At 36.4% G+C, this 25,082-nt stretch overlaps 1 protein-coding gene across 1 annotated transcript; it reads left to right on the top strand.

Annotated features, from left to right (window-relative positions):
* The first annotated feature begins 7 nt into the window (after positions 1 to 7).
* On the top strand, positions 8 to 21,991 carry Rad51ap1 (RAD51 associated protein 1). The gene is made up of 10 exons (XM_026407271.2): positions 8 to 24; positions 3,289 to 3,338; positions 4,981 to 5,119; positions 7,949 to 8,058; positions 9,334 to 9,417; positions 9,907 to 10,056; positions 11,159 to 11,323; positions 15,957 to 16,106; positions 18,597 to 18,733; positions 21,812 to 21,991. Exons 1-10 carry the CDS (start codon positions 8 to 10, stop codon positions 21,989 to 21,991), a joined length of 1,182 nt encoding a protein of 393 aa, XP_026263056.2.
* Positions 21,992 to 25,082: the final 3,091 nt, after the last annotated feature.

Raw genomic sequence — 25,082 nt, 5'->3', positions numbered from 1 at the left:
CGCGAACATGGTGCGGCCGGTTAGGTAAGTAGTTCGTTGGATTCGGCAGCAGTGGGGAGAAGGAGCAGGAGGACACTGTAGGCAACTTGTATGCAGGATGGAGGGGAAAGAGCGTTTAAGACAGAGGACAACGGTGGGAGGGGTGGGATGAACAGTTACCGGGAAACATTCCAGTCAGTAGTGAGAGACACCCGTCTCTTAGAGGTGTCCCAGCTTCTTAGCTCTTACCCACTCCTTACTTTGCTTCTCAGCTGTTGCCGTTTCTTTTACCCTCGACTCCATTGAAGTAAGATCTTGTTGTATGTTGCACTTAAACGACGTTTTGCACTTCAGCGAGCACGTACTTATTTGTCGTTTTCGTTTGTTCACTGCTAATCCTTTGGTGTAGAAAGAGAAGGCATTCCTGTTTATGGATTTTAAACTTCTAGACATAAAAGCCGATTTTCTTGAGTCACTCAGCTAGAAAATCGAAGGACAATACTCACCCTAAGTAATTTGACACTAGATCCTTTATTTTCCATTAATACCACCAGAAATTATTCCTCAACTTAATCACAATTGAATACCATCGTAAGCCTAGGATAAGTCATTCATATAGTACAGTCATCGAATATATTTATTTCTGTACTGTATTAGGTACTGGAGGTTACATTCTAGTATAAGGTGAGCATAGGGTCCCAAAAATAAACATGCCAATGTCATATAGTAGGAAGGAATCCCTTAACTGTAAGGAAGGAAGGATGGACTTTTCTGATGTATGTCCAGAGACATGAATTATGAGAAGTTAGCCAGGCAAAAATATGGGGCAATCCAGGTAGTGGGAATAAGAGTCAAGGCCATCAGCTTGACTGTAATTAAGGGAGAGATTAAGCTGTAGCATTAGCAAGCAGTGGGGAGAATTGTTGGGGTTAGGTTAGATAAATAGGGCCAGAGAAGGTAAGGCCTTCTAGGCCTTCTAAAGGAATTTGGATTTTATTCTAAGTACAATGGGAAACCAATGGGAGAGTTTAAATATGGGAGAGAAATCTAATTTTGCTTTTATAAAGGTCACTGGTGGAGATCAAATGGGGGATGGTGCTATAATGGAAGCAGGAAAATCACTCTATTATATCATTGAGTAGTAGTTTGGAGTAGGATGTTATTGGGGGACATGGAATAGATCAGATGAATTTGGGATATATAGATATAGATACATTAGAGGTATAGAAGTGGATGTGGAAGTAAGAGAAAAAGGGAATCAAGAATGACTAATATTTTTTATCTGAACTACTAAATGGATGATCTTGCATTAACTGAGATGAGGAAATCATCAGGAAGGCAGGGGGAAAGCGTCACAAGAAAGCAGGGGAGCTAAAACGCCAAACTTCCTTGTGTTCTGACTAAAGAAAATTTAAAGGCAGACACCAAAAGTAATGCAAGAGCAATTTATTATAAATGAAAGTAAAGTCAAAGCAAAATGAGGCTTAAGCAGAGAACACGAGACACACACACACACACACAGGATATGATGGCATCTCCAAATTTATTGCCATTTGATGTTTACCAGGAGAACTGGGGACCTACACTCTTTGCCAAACAGGTGTTCAACTCCTCCTTCACATTGGGCAATGGAGTATTTGAATTTAGTCTGTCCTCTTCTTAACTGTCATGGTGTCCATCCTATTTAGGGGCTTCATTTACAAGTCAATCCCATGTTCATGTGGGCCCTGGGGTCATAGCTGGTCAGCAGTTACCTTAGTGCCCCTGTGCTGCTAAAGGAATCTTCCTTCCCAGACAGATGGAGACACCTATAGCCATAATTCCTAGCTTTACATCAACCTTAGTGGATCCTGTCAAAAGTTAGTCCCATTGATCCTTTTCTTTTGAGGTGTTTTCCAAATAGCTCCCTTGCTTTTGTTTATTTTCTATAGATTAACTGCCACCACTTGATTTCTCATCTACTCTGATGATAGTTTAAAGAAAACCCTAAAGTAATTTAAAAAACACTTGTGACCTTACTTTGCTTTTCACCACTTATTGCTAGTTACTTGCAAATATTGGGAAAGGAACTGGGGAGTCAAAATTTCTGTTTTCAACATGTTAAATTTGAAATGGATTTTAAACATCCAAGTAGTGAAGATGTAATCTGTTTGTTAGGAATAGCTCTAAGGATAGTCTGCAAACCTCTGGAGGGTCTCTAAAACCTTCTCAGGAGGTCCATGAGGTCAGTACTGTTTTGATAATAATATTTACTTTTATTATTTTTTCACTCCTTTGTCATTTGTACTACAATGATGATTTGGCACAAATCAATGCAGTGGCACCAGACTTTTAGAAGTCATTGCATTCTTAACTGCTGTGTACTCAGAGTGAAAAACAAAATCCAAGTTTCATTTAAAAATGTGCTTGAAATAAGACATTATATTTATTATAGCTCAACCCTTGGGTGTACTTCTCTTTTTAATAGGCTTTTGGTTTTATTTTACTATTTTTCAACCTTAGCATTTCTAAAGAGCTTTCAATAATTTTATCAGCTCTCAAATTCTTTAACTCTGAAGGAGAGTAACATAAGTATTCTTCTTTTTAATATTGTATGTGAGGATATGGGAAGTATCCATAAAGTACTTTACATACTGAAGAATATTGGTTTTCTCAAGGAATAGCACTTGCAAGATTATAAAATGAACTACCCTTTTTTATTGAATTCTTTTTATTTTAAAGAAAACCAATTGGTTAACTAGATTTCCACACTTGGGCATTTGGCAGAAGAAAAAGATTTGGAGACATTTCATAGTACAAAGAGTAGGAAAGAATATTTCCACTTTGAATATAATTTTCTTCTCATGCTTTCTGAAGTAGTATAAAAATTCATTTCAGTTCACAGGAACAAAGTCACCATTTTTTTAAGAGTCCATTGCATAAAAAAATATTATGAGATATTTTATAAAGAATGACTTTTGGTGTCGTTTATAGTGTAATAAGAAAGATGTAATGCACATGAAAAACAATAAAACACCTACAAAAGGAATTTATAAATGCCCAGTAACAACTAAACAGTATATAAATTGTAACTGTTAATTACATAGATTGTCTTTATTTTGTGAGCTATGTAGATTAATTTCTATATCAGGTATAGTTTTATCTGTATCAGCTAAGTCCCTACTTTAAAGTGCAAATCATGTTTTAGATTTAAGTATTTCAAAAAAAATATAAACACAGTTTCCTTTATTCCAGACTATTAATAGCCTTTGTGAGTGAAGGTAAGAAATTAATATTTGTATTAATGAAAAATTTCTGTCTTGGCCATAGACATAAGAAACCAGTCAATTACTCACAGTTTGAGGACTCTGATAGCGATGGTAAGTAGAATTTCTTATTTTTGCTTAAAAGATTTGGACATTTATTTCGTCAGTATTTATATAACACATATAGCTCAAATATTAAATATTCCCCAATTGTATTATGAGGTAGGTCTGAAAAAAATAAGGCCTTTAAGAAAGGTTAGGCTTGAACTCTGCTGTATTTATTATATGTTTACTTGTCTCTGCCTTAAGAGAACTTTGATTCAAAAGTTTGAGAAACATTAGAGTACAGTATACTTTGAAGTAGGTTTTTCCCCTCTTTTTCTTTTCATGGTGTTTGGTCTCAAACACAGGACCTCACAGATGCCAGGTAGGTGCTCTACCACTGAGCTGTATCCCCAGTCTAGAATTAGATTTTATATTTCCTTCCCAAACCATCCAAGTTTTCTGTAAATATTTTAGTAATTCCAAGGTTTGATGGGAACTGTTTGGCTTTGGGCTTAGCCTTCGGTGCTTACAACTTGAGAAAAAATAGTATAGAATATAACTTTTGAGATTTTTGTTACAGTCATTGGTCAGCAGATATTTATAAATTGCCAGTGTTCTGCATACTGGGTGGGGTGGAGGTGCCGAAAGTTGTAAATTACGGTATTCCTATGTAGGGATACATAAACAAGATAGCATATGTTAATAATTGCTAAAGTATGTGATTAAGACTGCATGGACCCTGAAGGTATACATACATGTGTTTAAAAGCCACAGTTGCAGTTTTATAAGTGTCAAGAGAAGAACAACAGTTCTGAGATGTGACTGGACAGAAAAATCTGTGAGAAACGGTATTGGATTGGAAAAGAACATTCCTTTCATAGGAATTAAGAAGTTACTTTGGTAGGCTCATAGAAAGCTTATTATGGTAATGAAAGAAAACTAAACAAAACAAAAAACTGCTACTCCTAGAAAAATTCTCTTCCCTTGTGATACTTCTTACTTTCCTTAGCTTGGTTAATGTACTAGGAATAGGTAATGTGCCTTTGGAAAAGTATTTGCCTACCTTGTGAAGTTTCATTAAAAATCATTAATAACCCCAACTACTTAGAAAACTGAGGCGGGGAATCACAAGTTTGAGTCCAGCCTGTACAACTTAGTGAGTCCTTGTCTCAAAATTAAATAAAAAAGCCTGAAGATATAACTTAGCTTTCGGTAGACTTCTTTCCTATCATGTGCAACGACCTGGGTTCAATCCTTAGTATGACATAAAAATACATTTCCACTTTTCAATGTGATAAAAATTTAGTTTTTATAATGGTCTTACAGGTTTTTAATTAATCATATTTTCCTTGAAACCCTTTGCAGTTTATTTATTTTTTAGTGAACTGGCTTTTTATAGATTGATATTTTAAAAAATAAAGGCCACCTAAACAATAGGAGTTGGGTGAGAATAAAGACAAACAATACCAATGAAGATTTTTTTAAAATTTTTTATACCTTTATTTTATTTATTTATTTTTTATGTGGTGCTGAGGATCAAACCCAAGGCCTTGCATGTGCTAGGTAAGCGCTCTACCACTGAGCCACAACCCTAGCCCCATCAATGAAGATTTTTAAACTATAGAAATTAAATAACTTGCTTACCTATAAAACTTGAATTCCAACTAAGAAATAATTTTATTTCTTTTCTTTTTCATTTACACATAAATAGATGATTTTGTTTCTGCAACTATACCTTTAAACAAGAAATCTAGAACATCATCAAAGGAGTCAAAACAAGATAAACCAAAACCTATGAAGAATCCCCAGAAAGAAGACATTCAACTACAAGACAAGACCCCTAAAAAAAGGTGAGAGGTAAGACAGTAAATATATGACATTAGATGTGTTTATTTAAGAGACACAGTTTCAAATTCTCAGTTTAAATTAGAATTTGAGCAGTTATAGATCTTGTTTAGTGACTGTTGGAGGATAGGGACATTAAAGACTATTAAACTCTCTTCTTATTTTAAAAAGAAATTCATAAACATATATCCCGTTAAATATTGAGACTATAATAATTATGGATCTGTGCCTGCATCTGCAGTCCTCAAATCTTACAAGACTACTTTTTAAAACGTTACACTTTTATAACAGTTGAAAAATTTTTAAACCATGTATTTTTCTGCAGATAAATGATACTTTTCCTTTCCTGTGACTTGTCTAACAGTTAAGAGATCCTGTAATTCCTAGACTAAATCTGGAATTCCATTAATTGGTATCAAGAGGGAAGGGAGAGTGATGGAAAGAAGTTCTGAGAGACCCAAAACTTGTCATATGGGGAGAAGATGGGGCAAAGAGAACTATTTTACTGCTAGAAATTTCTCTATGAAAAGTTAGCATAGACTAATTCATCCCATGTCATGATCTACATTTTTCATTCTTTGTTTTTGAGTTTCTGGAATATTAAACATAGTGAAACAATAGCCCATAGATGGGAGAGAATATTTGCAAATGTATAACTTAGAGACACTTGCATCCAAAGTACATTAAGAACTCAAACTCAACAGTAAAAAAGCCAGTAACCCAATTAAAATGTGCAAAAAATTTGAATAAGCATTTCTCTAAAGAAGATACACAAATAACCAATAAACACATAAAAAGATGCTTAACATCATTTACTGTCAGGGAAATACAAATGAAAACCATAGTATGATACTACTTCATACCCTCTAATTGACAATAATAAAAAGACAGAGAATAACAAGTATTAAGAAAGGTGTGGAGGGCTGGGGATGTGGCTCAAGCGGTAGCGCGCTCGCCTGGCATGCGTGCGACCCGGGTTCGATCCTCAGCACCACATACCAACAAAGATGTTGTGTCTGCTGAGAACTAAAAAATAAATATTAAAAAAAATTCTCTCTCAAAAAAAAAAAAAAAAAAAAAAAGAAAGGTGTGGAGAAATTGGAACTCTCATACATTGTTATGGGAATGTAAAATGGTGCAGCCAAATTGGAAAACAGAGTTATTTTATGATCTAGCTTAGGTATATAGCCAAGGAAATTGAAACTGTGCCTTCACAAAAGCCTGTAGTATAAATGTTTATAACACTATTATTCGTAATAGCCAATAATGGAAGCAATCCAAATGACTATCAATTACTTAGTGGAGAAATAGGATATATCTAGACAATGTGTTATTTGGCCATAAAAATAAATAAACTATTGATATATGCTGCAACATGAATGAACCTTGAAAACATTATTATGAATGAAAAAAAAAAGACACAAAAGATCACATATGATTCCATTTATATGAAATGCCTAGAATAGGTAAATACATGGAAATCGAAAGTAGATTTGAGGTTGCCAGCGACTAGGGGAGGGATAAGTGGATATGGGGTTTCTTTTGCAGGTTCTGAAACTATTCTAAAATTAGGTAGTGGTGATGGTTTCACAACTTTGATTATACTAAAATCTGCTGAATTGATACTTTAGAAGGGTGAATTTTATGGTATATGAATTATGTCTCAATAATATTTATTTTAAAAATAATAATCCTTCAAGGTGAACTTTAGTACTTCTTTCTTTTTATAATCTTTCCTCATCTGTCTCTGATTTTTCTTCCTCTTATGCTTCATAGCACTTTTGACCAACTTAAATAGGAGACTTACTGCTTTATATGAGATAATTAGTTGTATGTCTTCTGTCCCTGCCGCAGTCTGGCTGGGCACAATTCAGGAGCCACTTGTCAAAAGAAACAAACTTTATTTTTAGAACCACACACGCCAAACAAAACAGCTCCTCAGGAAAAACCTTCAGAGCCCAACTGCCACTATCGGCTTCCCACAAGCCTCTCAACCTCCCCCACTCCTCCTGCTCTTGAGGGCGATTGGCTGGGTCGCATGGGCAGAGCCAAAAAAAAGTCCCCCAATGAGCAGCTCAGTGGTCTGAAAGGGCGGGGAAACAGCCCAATGAGCATCACCGCAGAGGAGCCAATCAGTTGGCAGCTAGAAGTTTGCTGGGGCTGCTGTGAGCCAATCATCAACTGGCAGCTGGAAGTTTGCTGGGGCCCCTTTGGCTGTGGCTCTCAACATGTCCCCACCTTTCTCATTACCATTACAGACTCTTGAGGGTACTTTTAGTATTCTTGGTAGTGCAGTGTCTAAGTCTAGATTGGGAGAAACATATGTAAAAAACAATTTTTTTTTAAATATAAGAACTGTAATGTCTATTAAAGGGGTGTGGGTGAGGTCAAGGAAGCTGTCTAAGTAGAAGTGACCTTGGAACTAAGTCTGTCTTAGGTTGTGCAGGTGCTTCCTGGATAGAGCTTATGTTAAAGAGAGACATTACAATTATAGAGAACAGTAAGTTCAAAGGCACACAATGTTCCTTCAAACCTGTTAGGATATATATATATATATATATATATATATATATATATATAGTTTGTTACATAATATAACATATATAACCTAACAGGTTTGAAGGAACTCTGTGTGTGTGTGTGTGTGTGTGTGTGTGTGTACGCAAAAACATTTTAGAAGTCTTATCTTCCAAGGTCAATTGATGATGGTTATTATTTAAAAACATTTTTGTTAGGTTAGGAGCTCTTAAATAGTAATGTAGGAAAATCTCAAATTTTGCTGTTTTGTGGAGATTGCTACTTTTAGAAACTCTTTATTTGCTTGTCTATTTCAGGATGACCTTAGATGAAAAAGTCTTCCAGAGAGGCTTAGAAGTGGCTCTAGCTTTGTCAATGAAGGAACTTCCAACAGTCCCCAATGATGTACAGAAGTCTCAAAATAAAAGTAACTTTGTTTTTGTATATTTATCATTAAAAGCTTATTGTTTTAATAATCATTACTTGGGGTGGGCTTTCACAGTTGAAATTCAATAAAATTTGAATACTTTGAACTATAGATAGAACAAATTACAGAGGGTATAATTAGATTCATTTCTTGATTCAGCAGTGTCAATTTCATACAAATGTATACATCTCTGCCTAGAACCCAAGGTAAGATTGGAGACATACACTATGAACCTGGAAGGTCAATTACAACTTGATATACAGTGAAAATTTAATTTCTTGATCAAACGACCTATATACTTCTAGTAGTCTACCTCTTTTTTCTCCCAACCCAAATTAGTTAAATATGACATGGTATTTTTTATTATTGCCAAAGGTTTAAAGGTACTAATTTGGCTTGCGGGTTCCATAGATTTAAAGAGAATGACTTCTGTATCTCTCTGTGGGTTTTCTTCATTGATTTTTTTTTTTTTTTCTGGTAATATTGACATTCTAGAGAGATGGAAAAGACACTTGAATTCCTAAAATGCTTTTTGGGTTAAATTGTTTTGGATTAAATTCTTTTATTTAGGGGGATAAGTGAAGTGTTTGTTTTTTAAATCAGTATTGCCTCTTATTTAAAAATAAACAAAGCAGTTTGATTAGGGAGATTTTTAGGAATTAGAAATCAAAAAACTTCAAAAGAGAATTGTTATGTATTATATCTAAAATGGAGAAAATGAAATTTATCTCTTAAAAGACATTGTAGAATGCGTAGTAGGAGTCTCTTATAAGTACCAATCCCATTGAATGATACAATTCTTAGCATTGTTATTTAAAAGTACCTGTTATCATGACTTAAAAGCCTCTTAAAATGTTTCATTTAAAGGTTATTGTAATGATTAGAGAGAATGAAAGTTAGTAAAAGCATGTCTTTGCCTACACAGAAGTGATAGTTAATATTTATTGACTATTTTCTATGTGTTGTGCAACATAAATTTACATCTAATCTCCGATACTAATCCTATGATACACAATTTTTATCTTCCTGTTATCGATGAGGAAATTAAGTCTAAAGATAAGCCCATTTATGAGCCTGAATTTGAACCTAAGTCTTTTTGATTTCAGAGCCCAAACTCCTAACTATATGCTAGCCTCTCCAAGTAAAATTATTGTGCTAGTTTGGGTTTCAGATCATTTATCAGTATCTAGATGCTATTACATTTTAGCACTAATCTTCCTGTAGATATCAGTTTATTAAGATGCATCTGAATTTTTTCTTATTCCTAATATTTAGGCATTGAAAAACACGGCAACAGTGAAACAGAAATAATGAATAAATCTCATATATCTAATTGCAGTGTAACCAGTGATTATTTAGGTAAGTTTTTGATGGTAAATTTTTTTCATCCGCAATGCTATTTTTCTAACGTTTATTTAAATTCCTGAAACTGTGACTAGAATAAGATCTTTAAATGGTCAAGACTCTTTTTATCTCTTGACTTTTGTTTCTCTAAGTTTTAGTCTTGTCCTCTTAACTACTACATACCCATTTTCTTCCCTGTTGGAGTGTCATGACTACCCATGGCTTTTAGTCCTCAGCAGTTGACCACTAAAGATAGGGACTGTATCTTCTCAGTTCCATTTTGAAAATTCTTGGGGAAAGACTATTGAATTCATCTTTAAAACTGGAGTCTATTGCCAGGGTACTGATGTGCTGTGAGTAACCCAGCTTGGACGATGTAGTCTATTACTAGGAACAGGGGAGGGATGAACCTGAGCAAGTAAGACGGTTGTCATGTCTGCTTTGCTGTTCTTGAAATATTAGCTACAACAAAGTTTTCCATTGATGTTTATGCCTCTCCTGAAGATTTGGACAAGATCACAGAGGAAGATGATGCTCTTGGTGTTCAAGGGAAAAGAAAAGCAGCATCTAAAGCTGTGGCTCAGCAGAGGAAGATGCTTTTGGAAGGCAGTGATGGTGATAGTGCTGATGACACCGAGCCAGACATTGCAACTGGTAAGTTACACTCTGCTTCAAAACTAACTCTTCTGGAATGCAGTAAAAGTTCTTGGAGGCCATTAATGTGTGCAGAACACTGTGCTAAATATTTAGGGTATACAAACTTGAGGAACAAATAGGACAGCTAAATGCAATTGTGGCATTTTGGGGAAAAGCTTTGGGTGAGAGATCATCTTTCAGCCATGCTTGAAAAATAAGGATCTTTTAGACCATCTAAAGGGATAAGATTATATTTCTGAATGATGAAAAAGCATGCACAATGGAGTAGACAAGTGTACATACCAGAGTTTAGGCAGTGCTTTTTTTCTAGAACCACTACCGTACTTTCCATATTACATCACTGGCTTATATTATCTCATGCAGTACAGAAAAGAGCCTGTGGGAAATGAGGGTTAATAATATTGTTGTGGTATAGTCTCTTCTCTATTCCAGAATGTTGAAGCATATGTAATTAAGTGAAGGTATATTGTTACTTTCATAAATGTCATGATTTTGAAAAACTAGCTTTTATACTCTACCCTTCTTTTCAAAAATTATTGAGAATTGGATGGAAGTGGTGGTTCATGCTGAGGCAGAAAGATTGTAAGTTTGAGGCAGCCTCAGTAACTTAGCAAGACCCTGTCTCCAAATAAATAATAAAAAGGGTTGAGAATGTGGCTCATCCCCTGGTCTAATCCCTAGTATCAAACAAACAAAAAGTGAGTTAAACTAGTAAAATCTGAAGTAAAAATTACTGATGGAAAATTATAGTGATAATGGTAATAGATAACAATTGTGTTTGATATATGTCAGAATTTGTTCTCATAAAATTGGCACAATGTCCCCATTTTCAAGAAGAGGAATCTGAAGCACTGTAAAGTTAGTAACCTGAGTCAGACAACATGTATAAGGGGTTGGGGGAAAAGGATTCCAAGCCAGGCACTCAGTTTCAAAACTGCAGTGTTCTGCTGCTGGAAATGGTAGAGCACAGCGATGCCCAGGAATCTGATGCAAAAGCTGCAAATAAAGTGGATTCACCAGAAGCTTCATTTTTTTTTTAGAACAAAGTATATATAATTTTCTGTTATATATTATATATATATATAATCTTCTGTTTTAGGTGATGATTCTGAGGAGGATTCTGATTTTGATGAGAGTGAAGATAATGATGAAGACTTTACTATGAGAAAAAGTAAAGTTAAAGAAATTAAAAAGAAAGAAGTGAAGGTAAAATCCCCAGTAGAAAAGAAAGAGAAGAAATCTAAATCCAAATGTAATACTTTGGGTAAGCTTGGTCCCAAATACTTAATTTTATAAAGGAAATGTATTGGGTTTGATTGCTGCAAATTTCTTGTCTTTGCCTTTGCTCACCTTAATATTTTACTAATGTTCATTTTTAGTTAAAATATAAAAGAAAGCAGCATAAGAGGAGGTGGGAGAAAAGCAGATGATAGGATTCTGAGTCCCCCCTAACTGTGCTAGCACTAAATATGTATTTACATGCTTTAGTATAGCCACCTGCTGTGAACTTCATTATCACCTGTATCTTATGATGAGAAGACTGAGGCTCAGAGGTTAAATATCTTTGAAAGTCTTACATCTAATAAGTGAGGGGCTGGAATTTGAATATAGGTTTGTCAGTTCAGAAGATGAACTCTTATCTCCTAGATCACATTTTCTCTGGGCAGTTAAACAGGGCAGCTTGAATGGTTCTAATTTCTTGCTTTTATGCTTGGCCAACTCTTCTATTTGAGAGATCTTTTTCCAGATGTTTAGGGCACTTTTGATTTTTGTTTTCCCAAATAGAAACCATTTTTATAGAGAAACTTGGAATTTGTGATGACTAGAACATGGAATACCTGTTTCTTGTGTTAAAAAAGTTAGGATGTTTTTTAATTCGTCATGTTATAATAATTATTGTAAAAGATAACATTCTTTAAGTAAATTTGTTTTATTATTGCCATCAACTTTTCTGCCTTAGTTTTTGTATGCATATGTATATTTATTATTTGAAACTACAGTTTCTACTGGTCAGACTTTAGGAGTTGCTCTCACATTAAATAGCATGGTGCTAAGTACTTACTAAAAATTAAATACCAATTGAGTCATATTCTTCCCTCTGTTCTATTTTGTATTAGTTAATAACCTTTAGATTAGAATGTTTTTTAAATTGACAAATTAATCTGGTTTCCACATGTTAAAATTTAAATGTAGGAGCTTTTAGAGATAAAACTGTTAGTTTCCTAATACTATTATAACAGATTACCCCAAACTTCCTTGCTTCAAACAACACAGTAATTATTTTACAGTTCAGAAGTCCAAAGTGTTCCTCAGAGGGCTAGAATCAAGCTGTCAGCAGGACTGTGTTCCTTTGTGGAACTCTAGGGGAGAATATACCTTTTGCCTTTTCCAGCTTCTGGAGGGTCTGTGATCCTTGGCTTGTATCTCTGTTCCATCTGGACTTTCTCACATCATGTCAATCTAATGTTGACTCTCTTAAGGACCCTAGTGATTACAGATTCAAGATAATATCCTCCACAGGTCCTAACTTAATCACATCTCTACATATGGTAGCATATTCACATGTTCTGGAACTTAGAATATAGTCATCTTTGAGGGGCCATTATTTTGTGTAGTACTAGCTATAGTAAGAAAAAATGATTAGGTATTTGTGCTTCTTCACCAACCCACACTAAAAACTAAAATTTCAATTTTCTTTTGGATTTACCATTTAAAGTCTTTTCTGTGTATCTTGAAGCAAGTTACTTTGCAAGGGACATTAGTATGTAATGTTGAAAATAAATTGTATTTGTTAAGTAAGAATGAGGAAAAGTGGATTATATTTCTAGTTCTATTAATGCATTGCCTAACTTTTGAGAAATTTTTATTGATTTTTTAAAAAAATAAATGACAGCGGAATGTATTACAATTCTTATGACATATATACAGCACAATTTTTCATATCTCTGGTTTTATATAAAGTATGTTGACACCAATTTGTGTCTTCATACATGTTCTTTGGATAATGATGTCTATCGTATTCCACCATCCTTGCTAATCCCCTGCCCCCTCCTTTCCCCTCCCACCCCTCTGCCCTATCTAGAATTCATGTATTCCTCCCATGCTCCCCCTCCCTACCCCACTATGAGTCAGCCTCCTTATATCAGAGAAAACATTTGGCATTTGTTTTTGTGGGATTGGCTAACTTCACTTAGCATTATCTTCTCCAATGTCATCCATTTACTGCAAATGCCATGATTTTATTCTCTTTTATTGATGAGTAATATTCCATTTTATATATATGCCACATTGTTTTAATCTAATTATCTATTGAAGGGCACCTAGGTTGGTTCCACATTTTAACTATTGTGAATTGTGCTGCTATAAACATTGATGTGGCTGTGTACTGTAGTATGCTGTTTTTAAGTCTTTTGGGTATAGACCGAGGAGAGGGATAGCTAGGTCAAATGGTGGTTCCATTCCCAGATTTCCAAGGAATCTCCATACTGCTTTCCATAATGGCTGCACCAATTTGCAGTCCCACCAGCAATGTGAGTGTGCCTTTCTCCCCACATCCTCGCCAACACTTATTGTTGTTTATCTTCATAATAGCTGCCATTCTAACTGGAGTGAGATGATATCTTAGAGTAGTTTTGATTTGCATTTCTCTAATTGCTAGAGATGATGAACATTTTTTCATATATTTATTGATTGATTGTATATCCTCTTCTGAGAAGTGTCTGTTCAGGTCCTTGGCCCATTTGTAAATTGGGTTATTTGGTTTTTTGGTGCTTAGCTTTTTGAGTTCTTTATATACTCTAGAGATTAGTGTTCTATCTAATGTGTGAGGGGTAAAAATTTGCTCCCAGGATGTAGGCTGTCTGTTCGCCTCCCAGATTGTTTCTTTTGCTGAGAAAAAACTTTTTAGTTTGATTCCATCCCATTTATTGATTCTTGGTTTTAATTCTTGTGCTATGGGAGTCTTATTAAGGAAGTTAGGGCCTAATCCCACATGATGAAGATTAGGGCCTACTTTTTCTTCTATAAGACGCAGAGTCTCTGGTTTAATTCCTAGCTCCTTGATCCATTTTGAGTTGAGTTTTGAGCATGGTGAGAGATAGGGGTTTGATTTCATTTTGTTGCATATGGATTTCCAGCACCACTTGTTGAAGATGCTATCTTTTCTCCAATACATGTTTTTGGCACCTTTGTCTAACATAAGTTAGCCACTAGCTATATGTAGGATTATATTATATTTAAGTTAATTAAAATTAATTAACATTTGAAAGCCAGTTTCTAAGTTTTGCTAGCCACATTTCAAGTATTCAAAATAGTATGTGGCTAGCAGTTACCATCTCTGATAATACAAAATATAGAAAATTTCTACCATAGAAACTTATGTTGGACAGTCAGGTGTTATGGATGTAACATTGGGAAGAGTATGTAGTGAATGTGTTCATACTTGTATACATTTAGAAACCCCTTAGGTATCTTAAAGCAAGCATTGTCTCAAAGTGAGATTCTGTTCTACCTCTCTTTTTTTCCTCCTCCCTCACCTCCCACCCCAGCAAAAAGAACACAAACCTGCTCCCATTCTTACATTCATTCTCAAAGTAAACAATGGCCTCAAAGCTGTTCCCCATGAGAGGAACTTGCAAGTTATAGATTATTCTTCATCTCCATCACCACCTCCCCACATTTAATTACTAAAACATGTTTAATTGCTACTATCCCCTCCCTTCTCCACCTTACCTCAGGCTCTCATCATCTCTCCTGGATTACCATAATAGCTTTCTGAGTGGTCTATTTGCCTTACATTACCACCAGGAAGATGCTTTCAAAATGCAAATTACTCCTCAGAAAATTTAATACATGATTGTGGACCAGTCAGACTCCTTTATATGGCTCTTCATAAGTGATTGTACCTTGACTGTGTCTCTCACCTTTCCTATTCTTAAGATTCCTGCTCTAGATATACTGAACCAGTACTGGTCTTGGAACTTGTTATACTTTATAGCTTTGCATTGTGCTGTACTCCCTCTGCCTAGAAAACTTCCCTCAATTCATCTTTACCCTTTAGCCTTGATTTGGTTCAGCCCAGCCTCATCCCGTTCCTGTGACTTCTAAACACATACCAGGTTGTGTGTTCCCTTCCTACTGAGCATTCTTCTAGAGAGTGACATGTTCCTTTGCACACTGCATTAGACACAGCTCTTTCCTGTCTTTCCCAGGCCAGTGACAGAACCACAAATTCCTTGGTAGTACGGATTCATGAGTTACATAAACTTTTTGTAATCCTAGAGCCTATTGACTCCCTGACACATACTAATGAGACACTATTGTGTAATGGTTACAAAAATGAACTTTGGTTCAAACCTGGTTTCTAATCCCAATTCAGGCATGTAGTAAGTGTCAAACTACAGGCAAATTGCTTAACCTCTGTTTCCTTTTCTGTATTATAGTTGCTGTAAAAAGTGAAGGGTAGTGTGTGTGAGACCACATTGCCTGGAATAAAAATTTTCATAGAAGATGGCAGTCCTAGCCAGGTGTGGTGGCTCACACCTGTCATCCCAGCAACTTGGGAAGCTGAAACAGGAGGATTGCAAGTTTGAGTTCAGTCTGAGCAATTCATCGAGGCCCTAAGCAAGTTAGCTAGACTCTATCTCAAAATAAAAAAGGCAAAGGCTGGGGATGTGGCTCAGTAGTAAAGTGCCTCTGGGTTTAATCCCCCGTACCAAAAAAAAAAAAAAGAAGGCAATCTTCAGGCTTTCAATAAAAATTTCTTGACTTGTTTTTCGAATTTGATATTGCCTTTTTAATTTTATATGGTTATGAAACTTATAATTTTTACGTATACATGCTAGACTTGAACTATCTTCCCATATGACAAGCTTCTTTGTATGTATTTTTCAAATAAGTGACTTCAGTAGACTCTGCTGCAGCTGCTATCAAATCAGAATCTCAGACTTCACCTGAGGAAGCTTATCATTCTTTGGAGGTCACTAGGAAACCATTGCAAATACACAGTCCTTCAGCTGAAATCAAGAGACCGAAGTGGGTCCCACCAGGTATGGTATATTTGCGATCAAGGGCAAGGGGTTTAGAAAATTACCAGTAGTAGATTCTTTTCTCCCTAGTTCTAAATGTTATATGTGAGCTTTTTCCCATATTACTATATAGTCTTCAAAACCATTGTTTTTAATTACTGCATTTTTATATCTATTAGGCATCCAGGTCATATATGATTTTTTTTCATTGTTATTATAAATAAGTTTGCCATAAGCACAGACATCTTTATTGTAGAAATCTGACACATCCCTGATTGTTTTCTTAGGGTAAAAGTCCCACTAGTAGAATTATAGTGTCAGAAAGTGTAAACATTTGAGATTCCTGATATTTATATTTCTGATAACAAGTCTTTTGTGCTCAGTACCTGCTGACTTCTGCATTCTTATCAAAGCCTTGGGGTTTGTACATGGGAATTCCAGCATTTACAAATGCTTTAGTAAACTCAGCCTCTGGCTCTTACAATTTGATTTCTCTTTGTTTTCTTTTGCTACCCAGCCAAATCTCACTGATCCTTTAAGAATTTCCTGGACCTAGCTGGGTGTGGTGGTGCACGCCTGTGATCCCAGTGGCTCTGGAGGCTGAGGCAGAAGGATTACAAGTTCAAAGCCAGTCTCAGTAAAAGTGAAGTGCTAAGCAACTCAGTGAGACCTGGTCTCTAAGTAAAATACAAAACAGGGCTAGGGATGTGACTCAGCGGTTGAGTGCCCCTGAGTTCAGTCCCCAGTACCAAAAAAAAAAAAAAAAAAGAATTCCCTGGACTCTGGACTTCAACTTCATCTAAGTCAAAAATATTGCTGCAACCCAACCAGTCCTGTGTCCACTTTCATCCAATTACATGAACCTTCTACTTTAGTCAAATTGATCCATTTTCTATCCCTTAAACACATATCATATTCCTGTCCCCTCTCCCTTTTGGAGTCCTTCCAAAACTACTCAAGGTTCACTTCTTTTGAATGATCTTTTTTGATTGGCCCATGCTGGTCTCTTCCTGAATGATGGCTAGGTATTAACATACAGAGTTAGGGCTCAACTGTGAGGCTGCATGATTACTTGGTTTACCTGAGTCTTCATTTTATTATCAGAATTACCAAGAACTAATATAATGTTTAAAATTCTTTCTGGTTAAGATTTTCAATGAGGACTTCAAAGTTTTTAGAGAAGGAAAGGTGTGAAAGTTACTGAAATAATGATACCATATCATTCAAAAAGTAATACTTCGTATATTTTTTTTCTGAAAATAATTAGTGATTCCTCAATGGAAGAAAATTTTTTTAAATGGTATGACTGTAGAAGCTAAAAAGTAGCATGATCAAAAAAATTAAAAGGAGATAGTGAAATGATGGGTAAAGAGTTAATATCATAAAGCACACTGTGCTGACAGATTGAGTATGTGACAGGGCAGACAAATGATAATGGGTGAACAGGACCCCTTGGACTTGAGAGCTTCTGTCCCTCTTGAAGGAGCAGAGCTACTCAGCTCCATCAGATTGTTTGTATGCAGGGAGATAGGCTGGTACATACAGATCTGATCTTTTCAAGAGAAGCCAGAAATTCAGATTTTAATATGAAATCTCATTTTTAAATATGACCTTTTAAAAAACCATGTAGACCAAACAGCATTTTTTTTTTTTTTTTTAATACTGAGATTGAACCCAGGGATGCTCAACCACTGAGCCACATCCCCAGCTCTTTTTGTTTTATTTAGAGACAGGGTCTCACCAAGTTGCTAAGTGCCTCACTAGATTGCTAAGGCTGGCTTTGAACTCTTCAATCCTCCTGCCTCAGTCTCCCCGAAATAGCGTATCTGAAAGCTAGATTTGGCCCTAGGTTGCCAATTTGTTGCTTGTCTTATTCAATTTGAGAAAACCATCTAGAGCCCAAAGGAAAAATGAGCCAGCGATATAAAAATCCCAGTTCTTCCAAGAAATACAACAATGAAAAATGAAGAGTTTCCCTCTCATTAGTAATTAAAGAAGATCTATTTGCCATTTTAAAACTTGTTTAATACTTGAAAAATAGAGTCTTTTCAAGTAGTACTTATAAAAATTATAAACTTTAAAAATACATGAGATTTTTTTCATTACTTTAGCAATTATAGTTGTCTCTATTTCTTTATGCCTTTACAACCGAATTATTTTTCATTTCAGCTTTGGTAGTTTAAGTTTTGGTTCATTACCTTGCCTTCTGGGGATAGTTAAAAATGGGCAATACTTTGAATATCTCTTATCCGAGGTGCTTGGGACCAGATTGTTTCAGATTTTGAAGTTTTTCAAAGTTTGGATTTTCACATTATGGGTGCTCTCCCTATACTCTATTCTTTCTGTCATATAGTACTTGCCATTATTTTGAATGTTTATTTTATTGCTTGATAGAATGTGGAAAGCAAAACAGTGCTTAACTATTTTTTTTATTGTTGTTTTGTTTTAAGAATTGATCTTTATTAAGAGATTTCTGACATGATTTGTGTTACATCTTGTGTTTTCTTTTAGCTTCATCCGGAAGTAGCAGCAACAGCAGCAGTCCAATGGCAGGAGTTTCCATTAGGTCCCCAAATCAGAGTCTCCGCCTTGGCTTATCCAGATTAGCACGAGTTAAGCCTTTGCATCCAAATGCCACTAGTAGCCGAGTGTGGTAGCAAAGAAATGTTTGATAGAATAACAGTTTTAAAAGTGTATTTATATTTGACTTGTGTTTAAGATTAAGGAGGATATTGTAATATAGAAGAATCCTTTAACATGTCACATAAATGATCTTTATCTGTTTTGTAATTATGTTCTCTAAAGAGCTCTTCAAGACTTCAAAAAGAGGTTTGTTCATAAGAAATACCTTCTCATGTCATTCCTTCTGAAGAGCTGTTCTGTTTTCTTATGTATCATAAGTCATTGTCTTTTTTAGTGGTTGTCAGTTTAATGTGGAGGAAGTCTGTATCATGCGCTGTACTTTTCTAGTCACATGATGTTACTTTGTGACACTAATTTTTCAGAGTGTATCTGACAAAGGGAAACATTCTCATTTCTTTCAGGAGATAGTTTGAAATCTTATAAGCTACTTACGTTATATTGTCAGTTTTACTGCAAGGATGTTTGGTATTTTAGCCAAATCTTATTAATAGTAAGAATAAAGAATCATTTTACATATTACAATGGATTCTGTACTATGGCAAATGTCTCCTACTTGGAAATTGATGATTATTATATAGCAAATATAATGACATTTTATAAACTCTTCATTGTCAAAACCTTAAATAAAAGTGAAAAAGTTTTGAAGTGCTCTTTTCTTGATACCATTGCATTTATCAGTCTCTATCTACATTTCTTAATAAAATAAAATAAAATAAAATAAAATAAAAATAAGCTCTGTTGAAAACACAAACAAGGGGAAGCTGTTTCTTAATTACTTTATATGAAGCTAGTACTTTAAGGAGTGGCTGTCAAGTTCTTAGTCATCCCTATTTTGATATTAGAGCTTTTCAGGAAACTTAGGTTTGAGTTTATTGTGAATAAAAATAGTGATGATGCGGGCCGGGGTTGTAGCTCAGTGGCAGAGTGCTTCCCTAGCATGTGTGAGGCACTGGGTTCAATTCTCAACACCGCATACAAATAAATAAATGAAATAAATATCCATAGACGATTTTTAAGAATAGTGATGATTATATTTATGGTGAGAATTTCAACCTACTCCTGTTGAATGTTTAATAATAAATTTTCAGTCATGTTAAACATTAAAAAAATGTGTAATACCTATCTCAGTTCACATGGAACTTCCTATATTAACATGAAAAGAAGTAATTTTGAATTATGATTAAAGTGAGCACTCACTCTGTTGTACATTTTTTCTTACCTAGTATATATATTTTTTTACTATCTATACCACACCTACCCTACCCCACTTTTTAAACATTATTTTCCAGTTAACATAATATTGAGTTATTCTATAGTGCATGTACTTCAACAGTAAACATTAAGGGCCTGCTCTGGTTTAGGTATTGATATTATTGATTACCCATCGCCCCTAGCTTGAGAACTACTTTGTTTTGTTATTCATATAAATAGTTTCTATTTGAAATTTACCCTAAAGTATGTTAAAACACTTGCCTGGCTGAAAACACTACTAACCTTTAGTTGCTAAATCCAATGTACATTTTTTCTCACCTTGTCTTATATACACTGTTTATTACACCCCAATCAAAATATTTTATGTCATTAGTTCATGTGACACCTTTCTTTTGTCATTTTCTCCCCACCTCCTGCTTAATCTTTATTGTTTTGTAGCTTTCTAATCCTTTGTGTCATCTATACTGTCTCTCACCACACTTCACCACACTGTCATGTTCTGTGCAGTTCCACTACACCCTCCCCGCTGTTCAAGTTTAGATGTTTTCAGACTCCAGTGATCACTACTTGTGACAGTGACTTCCAAATTATGATCATTATTCTACATCTTGATCTTGACACCAGACTTGCTGCTTGATATTTGGCAACTGGACGTGAGTCAATCTGGATCCATCCCTCAACAACTTCCTTCCTGTAGAATTTTCTGTTGATACATGACACCACTATCAAGGCTGTCTAAGGTGTAATCCTGGGATTCAGTCTTTTATATTTTGCATCTGGCTACCAAGCTTTATTTCATTTTCTAAATTTCTTGAAACTGCTTTTCCATTTGCTCTTACCCTGAAATAAAATCACTTATTAATTCTAAGCAGCATCCTTGCCTTGACTTTTTTGAGGGGCTGGGGGTGGACACTGAGGATTGAACTCAGGGGTGCTTTACCACTGTTACATCCCCAGCTCCCACCATACCCTTTTTATTTTAAAATTTGATACAGGGTCTAAGTTGCTTAGGGGGTCTGGCCACGTGGCTGAGGCTGAGGCTGGCCTGGAACTCTAGATCCCCCTGCTGTGGCCTCCCTAATCGCTGGGATTACAGCGTGCCCCATTGCGCTCAGCATCTTGATTCTCAATCTACTTTCCCTAACTTCCATAATGTGACTGGGAAATTTCCTAAAATCTGAACATGCACTTTTCTGCTTTACAGTCCACACACTCCTTAGCCCATCTAATTCCAAGCCACTTCATATATGACTGGTTGCCATCTGCTTTTTCAATCTTGTCTCATCTGCTCCTGTATACCTTTAGCCCTGCCTCATCAAACTGATTGCTGGTACCCAGAATACCAAGCTTCCACATGGGTCTGGACCTTCAGACTTGTGGGGACTTACCTGCCTTCTTTACAGGGCTATATAATATTTGTTCTTAAAGCTCAAGTTCAACTTAGCTTTCATTTGCATGTCTATTTTTTCCCTGCACCAGACATTGTACTCCAGCATAAACTTATGTCATTCAACTATAACTTTCCTTTTCATGCGTTCCTAAAACCTGGTGCAGACTAAATGCTCAAGAAAGTGTTCATTTGATGAGTACATAGAACTTTTGCTATGTACTTCCACATGCTTTTTTTTGAAGGAGAGGGAAGGGTTACTTTCACGTGTCTGGTGTGCTTAACCTACTTTAATCTCTCTACCCTGGATTTTGTTCAAATGTTGCCTGGTCCGTTAAAAAAAAAAAAAAAAACTGGGGCAAATGAAGGGGAGGAGGGAAAAGATGTGTTCTTTAGGTTGATGTAAAAGGTGATTTGGTACTGGACCAGAGAGCCTAAACTCATTCAGCTGGAGTCACAAAAAGGGCAGATGTCGTTCCTATAGCGACGGAAGGAGGGTGTGGTCCTCCCCTTCACTCTGCAGGCCACTCACCGGATCCTCTGCAGCCCCCAGGGAAGTCTGCGCCAGCCGGATGCAGCTCCTCCCACCTCTTACCCTCACCCGGACCAAGAAAGGGCCGAGGAGGCAGAAAGGCGCGAGCCTGAGCCCCCTAGGGTCGGCTAAGTCTTTCCAGGGAAGAAGATCCGCGGCGGGAGCGGGTGGACGAAAGGTGTACCGAATGCAAAAAAGTAGACCGGCAAGTGTGCTCCGAGGAGACAGTGGGGCGGGTGTGGGTGCGCGGAGAAGGAAAATGCCTTTTTAGACCTTGCTCCCGGCAGCCTCGTCCTCAGGACGCTACTTCTGTGTATTTTGCTGTTAATAGAACTTTGCCACACCAACTCCAGCGGAGTGCGGGAAAGGGAGCGCGAGATTCTAGGGAATTTATAAGACCTATCCTGAAACTGCTTCCAGCACTCACCCCAACAACTGGGCGTTGAAATTTTCTTCCTCCCTTTCTTCCTCTTCCCTGCAGTTTCGCTCGAAGTAATTAGGAGTCTGCAACCACACGCCTTGCATTGGTGAGGCTGTAGCATATTCCAGCCCGCCCCTTATTCCTGGTCGCACCTGTTCTCAGCTGGAGCTCAACCCCTTGACACCAGAGTGTGTTATTGTACACTAGAGTGTGTTATTCATACATCTGAAGCAAGCTTTGCTTCTGAGTGGTGCTTGCTTCCGCTCTTAGGAGGTCCCCAATATTAGCAAGTTTTTCCTTTAAAAAGATGATGAACAATGCAAACTGAGAATTTCAAAGTCTAGTTATTTTGTGACATTTGCTATGTTTGAAATATCCACAAGCCCGTCAGGGCTTGAGAAACTGACCCCTCTAACATGTTTTAAATAACTGCCAGCATCATTAATCATAATTCAAATTTCACTGTTCAGCTTATAGATCATTGATATAGAAAAATTCAAACTGCCTTAGAAACAACTAATATAACTGTCTTTTGTCTTGTTTGAGTGATTTCATCACCTGCATGTGGTAGGTGTGTAAATCTAGGGGTTCTAAGAAATTCTTCAATCACGGATGAAACCTAATTGGTTCAGAGATTTAAGCCTTCTCTGCTTTAGTCCTTATTCATGGGGGAAAAGCTAAGCCTGAAGGGGATCTCTAGCAGTGCCAGCCACTGAACTTGGCCCTCTCCAACTCCATGTTGCTGTCTACAACTTGGCTAGAATGCATGCTTCTCAAACTCGTGGAGGACCAGGAGCTGAGAGTTGTGGCTTTAGGTGACTCCAACCCCCATGTGAGTGTGGTGTGACAGCTACATTAATAAAAATACAACAACCACATCAAGGGATGTAATGGTTTCCCTTCCTGATTTAATAATGACTAGAACACAGGTTAGGCTCCAGAAAACTGTAGCCACTTTAAGAGATCATAAAAAACTAGAAAATAGAGGGGGAACAATCACAATGCAGGCTCTGTCAGGTTTGGATCCTGCTCTATCATAGGAAAAGGCATTTAAGACAACCCCCCACAATGCCAGGAGATGGGTAAGTGCACAGGAGAGTAAAAATAATGATAATAATAATATTTTTCTATTTAAGGTTTGAACACTTGAGAACTCTTGAGTAGGAAGGAAGGCAGATTTGTTCTTTGTTGCTTCACAGAGACTAGCAAAGGATCAGTAGAAGATATTTTGCTCAATATCAATTATTCTTCCCACAGATTTTTATTGAGCCAACCGTATGTAAATTAACAGCTAAGTGTGAAATGAGTTTCCTGGAAAAACAGTGGGCTGTGTCTGAGGAATGTTCCAGCACAGACACATGATTGTCAAGGAAACCATAGAGAGGATTCCTGCCCAGGCAGGGAAAATGGACAGGATGGTTTTTAAAGTCTGTTACACCTCATAAGAGTCTGGGGTCACTGAACCATGAAGAATTTCAAGGACAATGCAGAGGGGCAGAAGTGTTACTTAAATACATTAAACACATTGTTTCCATTTCAAAGAGATGCAAAGGGGCAGGGTCACTCCTACCCATTCACTGCCACAATTTATTTTTATTTTTTTCCCAGTTTTGGGGAGTAGTCAGGTTTTTTAAAATTATAATTATTGGCAAATATTGTACAAATTGAAGGATTCACTGCAATATTTCCAGGCCTATATACATGGTGCATTATTTATGTCCAGCTGCCCTTCTTCTATTCAAGCCCCCCTCCCTTACCCCTTCCTTTTAGCACCCTTCCCAGTACCTAAAAGTCCCTCTTAATTCCTCAGTGTTCCCACTCCCTGTTGTCCTTTTCCATCTCTACTGACCATTATTCTCTTCTGTACTTCTACAAGGCTGAATTTTTGGTCTCCTTAAATGAATGAGAACATGTGGTATTTATCTTTTCAGTGTCTGGGTTATTTCACTCCAAAATAATGTTATCTAGATGCATCCATTTTACTACAAATAACAGGATTTTCATTTTGTGTGTGTGTGTGTGTGTGTGTGTGTGTGTGTGGCTGACTAGTAATCCAATATGTAAATATAACATATTTTCTTTATCCATTCATCTGCTAAGGGCATCTGGGTTGATCCCATATTTTGGCTATTGTGAATGGTGCTGCAACAAACATGGGGGTGAAAGTATCTTTGGTACCAAGATTTCAACTCCTCTGGGTACATGCCCAGTCGTGGCATTGCTGGGTCCTATGGTAATTTTATTTTTAGTTTTTTGAAGCATCTCTTATTGTGTTCCACAATGACTGTATTAATTTTCATTCCTACAAGCACACTGCCACATTTTTTGTCCCAAGGAATAAAGATTAAGCCACTAACAATGGCTATGGAAATACTGAAATCATAAATCATAACAGGTAAATCTCAGAAGACATTTTCTTTGAGGACATTGAAATACTCTACACACAGATAATACATATGTAGAAGATGCTGTGTAATGATGCTGGTACCGTTGTTTGTGGGGCAGTCTTGCTCTACAGATGCCAAATCCTTGAAAACAAGGATTCTGTTTTCTTTATCTTTAATTCCCCATGCTTAACATAATTGCTGGCCCACAGTTGATGCTCTGAACATTTTTGATGAATTATCTAAACTATTTCACATTTCTATTCTTCCAGAAAATTGGCACCAAGAATTTTCAATGGACAAGCCACTGACCTCGCTTGTTCTTATGAGGAATTAAAGTAAATAAAAACAAGCTCATCATCCATGCCCCCAAGAGGCACACAATGGAGATGAGATAAAAAATATATACATCTAAGAT

The sequence above is a fragment of the Urocitellus parryii genome, chromosome 5 (assembly GCF_045843805.1).
Source record: "Urocitellus parryii isolate mUroPar1 chromosome 5, mUroPar1.hap1, whole genome shotgun sequence".
NCBI classification, from domain to species: Eukaryota; Metazoa; Chordata; class Mammalia; order Rodentia; family Sciuridae; genus Urocitellus; species Urocitellus parryii.
Note: the sequence above shows the minus strand (reverse complement) of the source record. Positions and strands in the feature narration are given on the sequence as shown.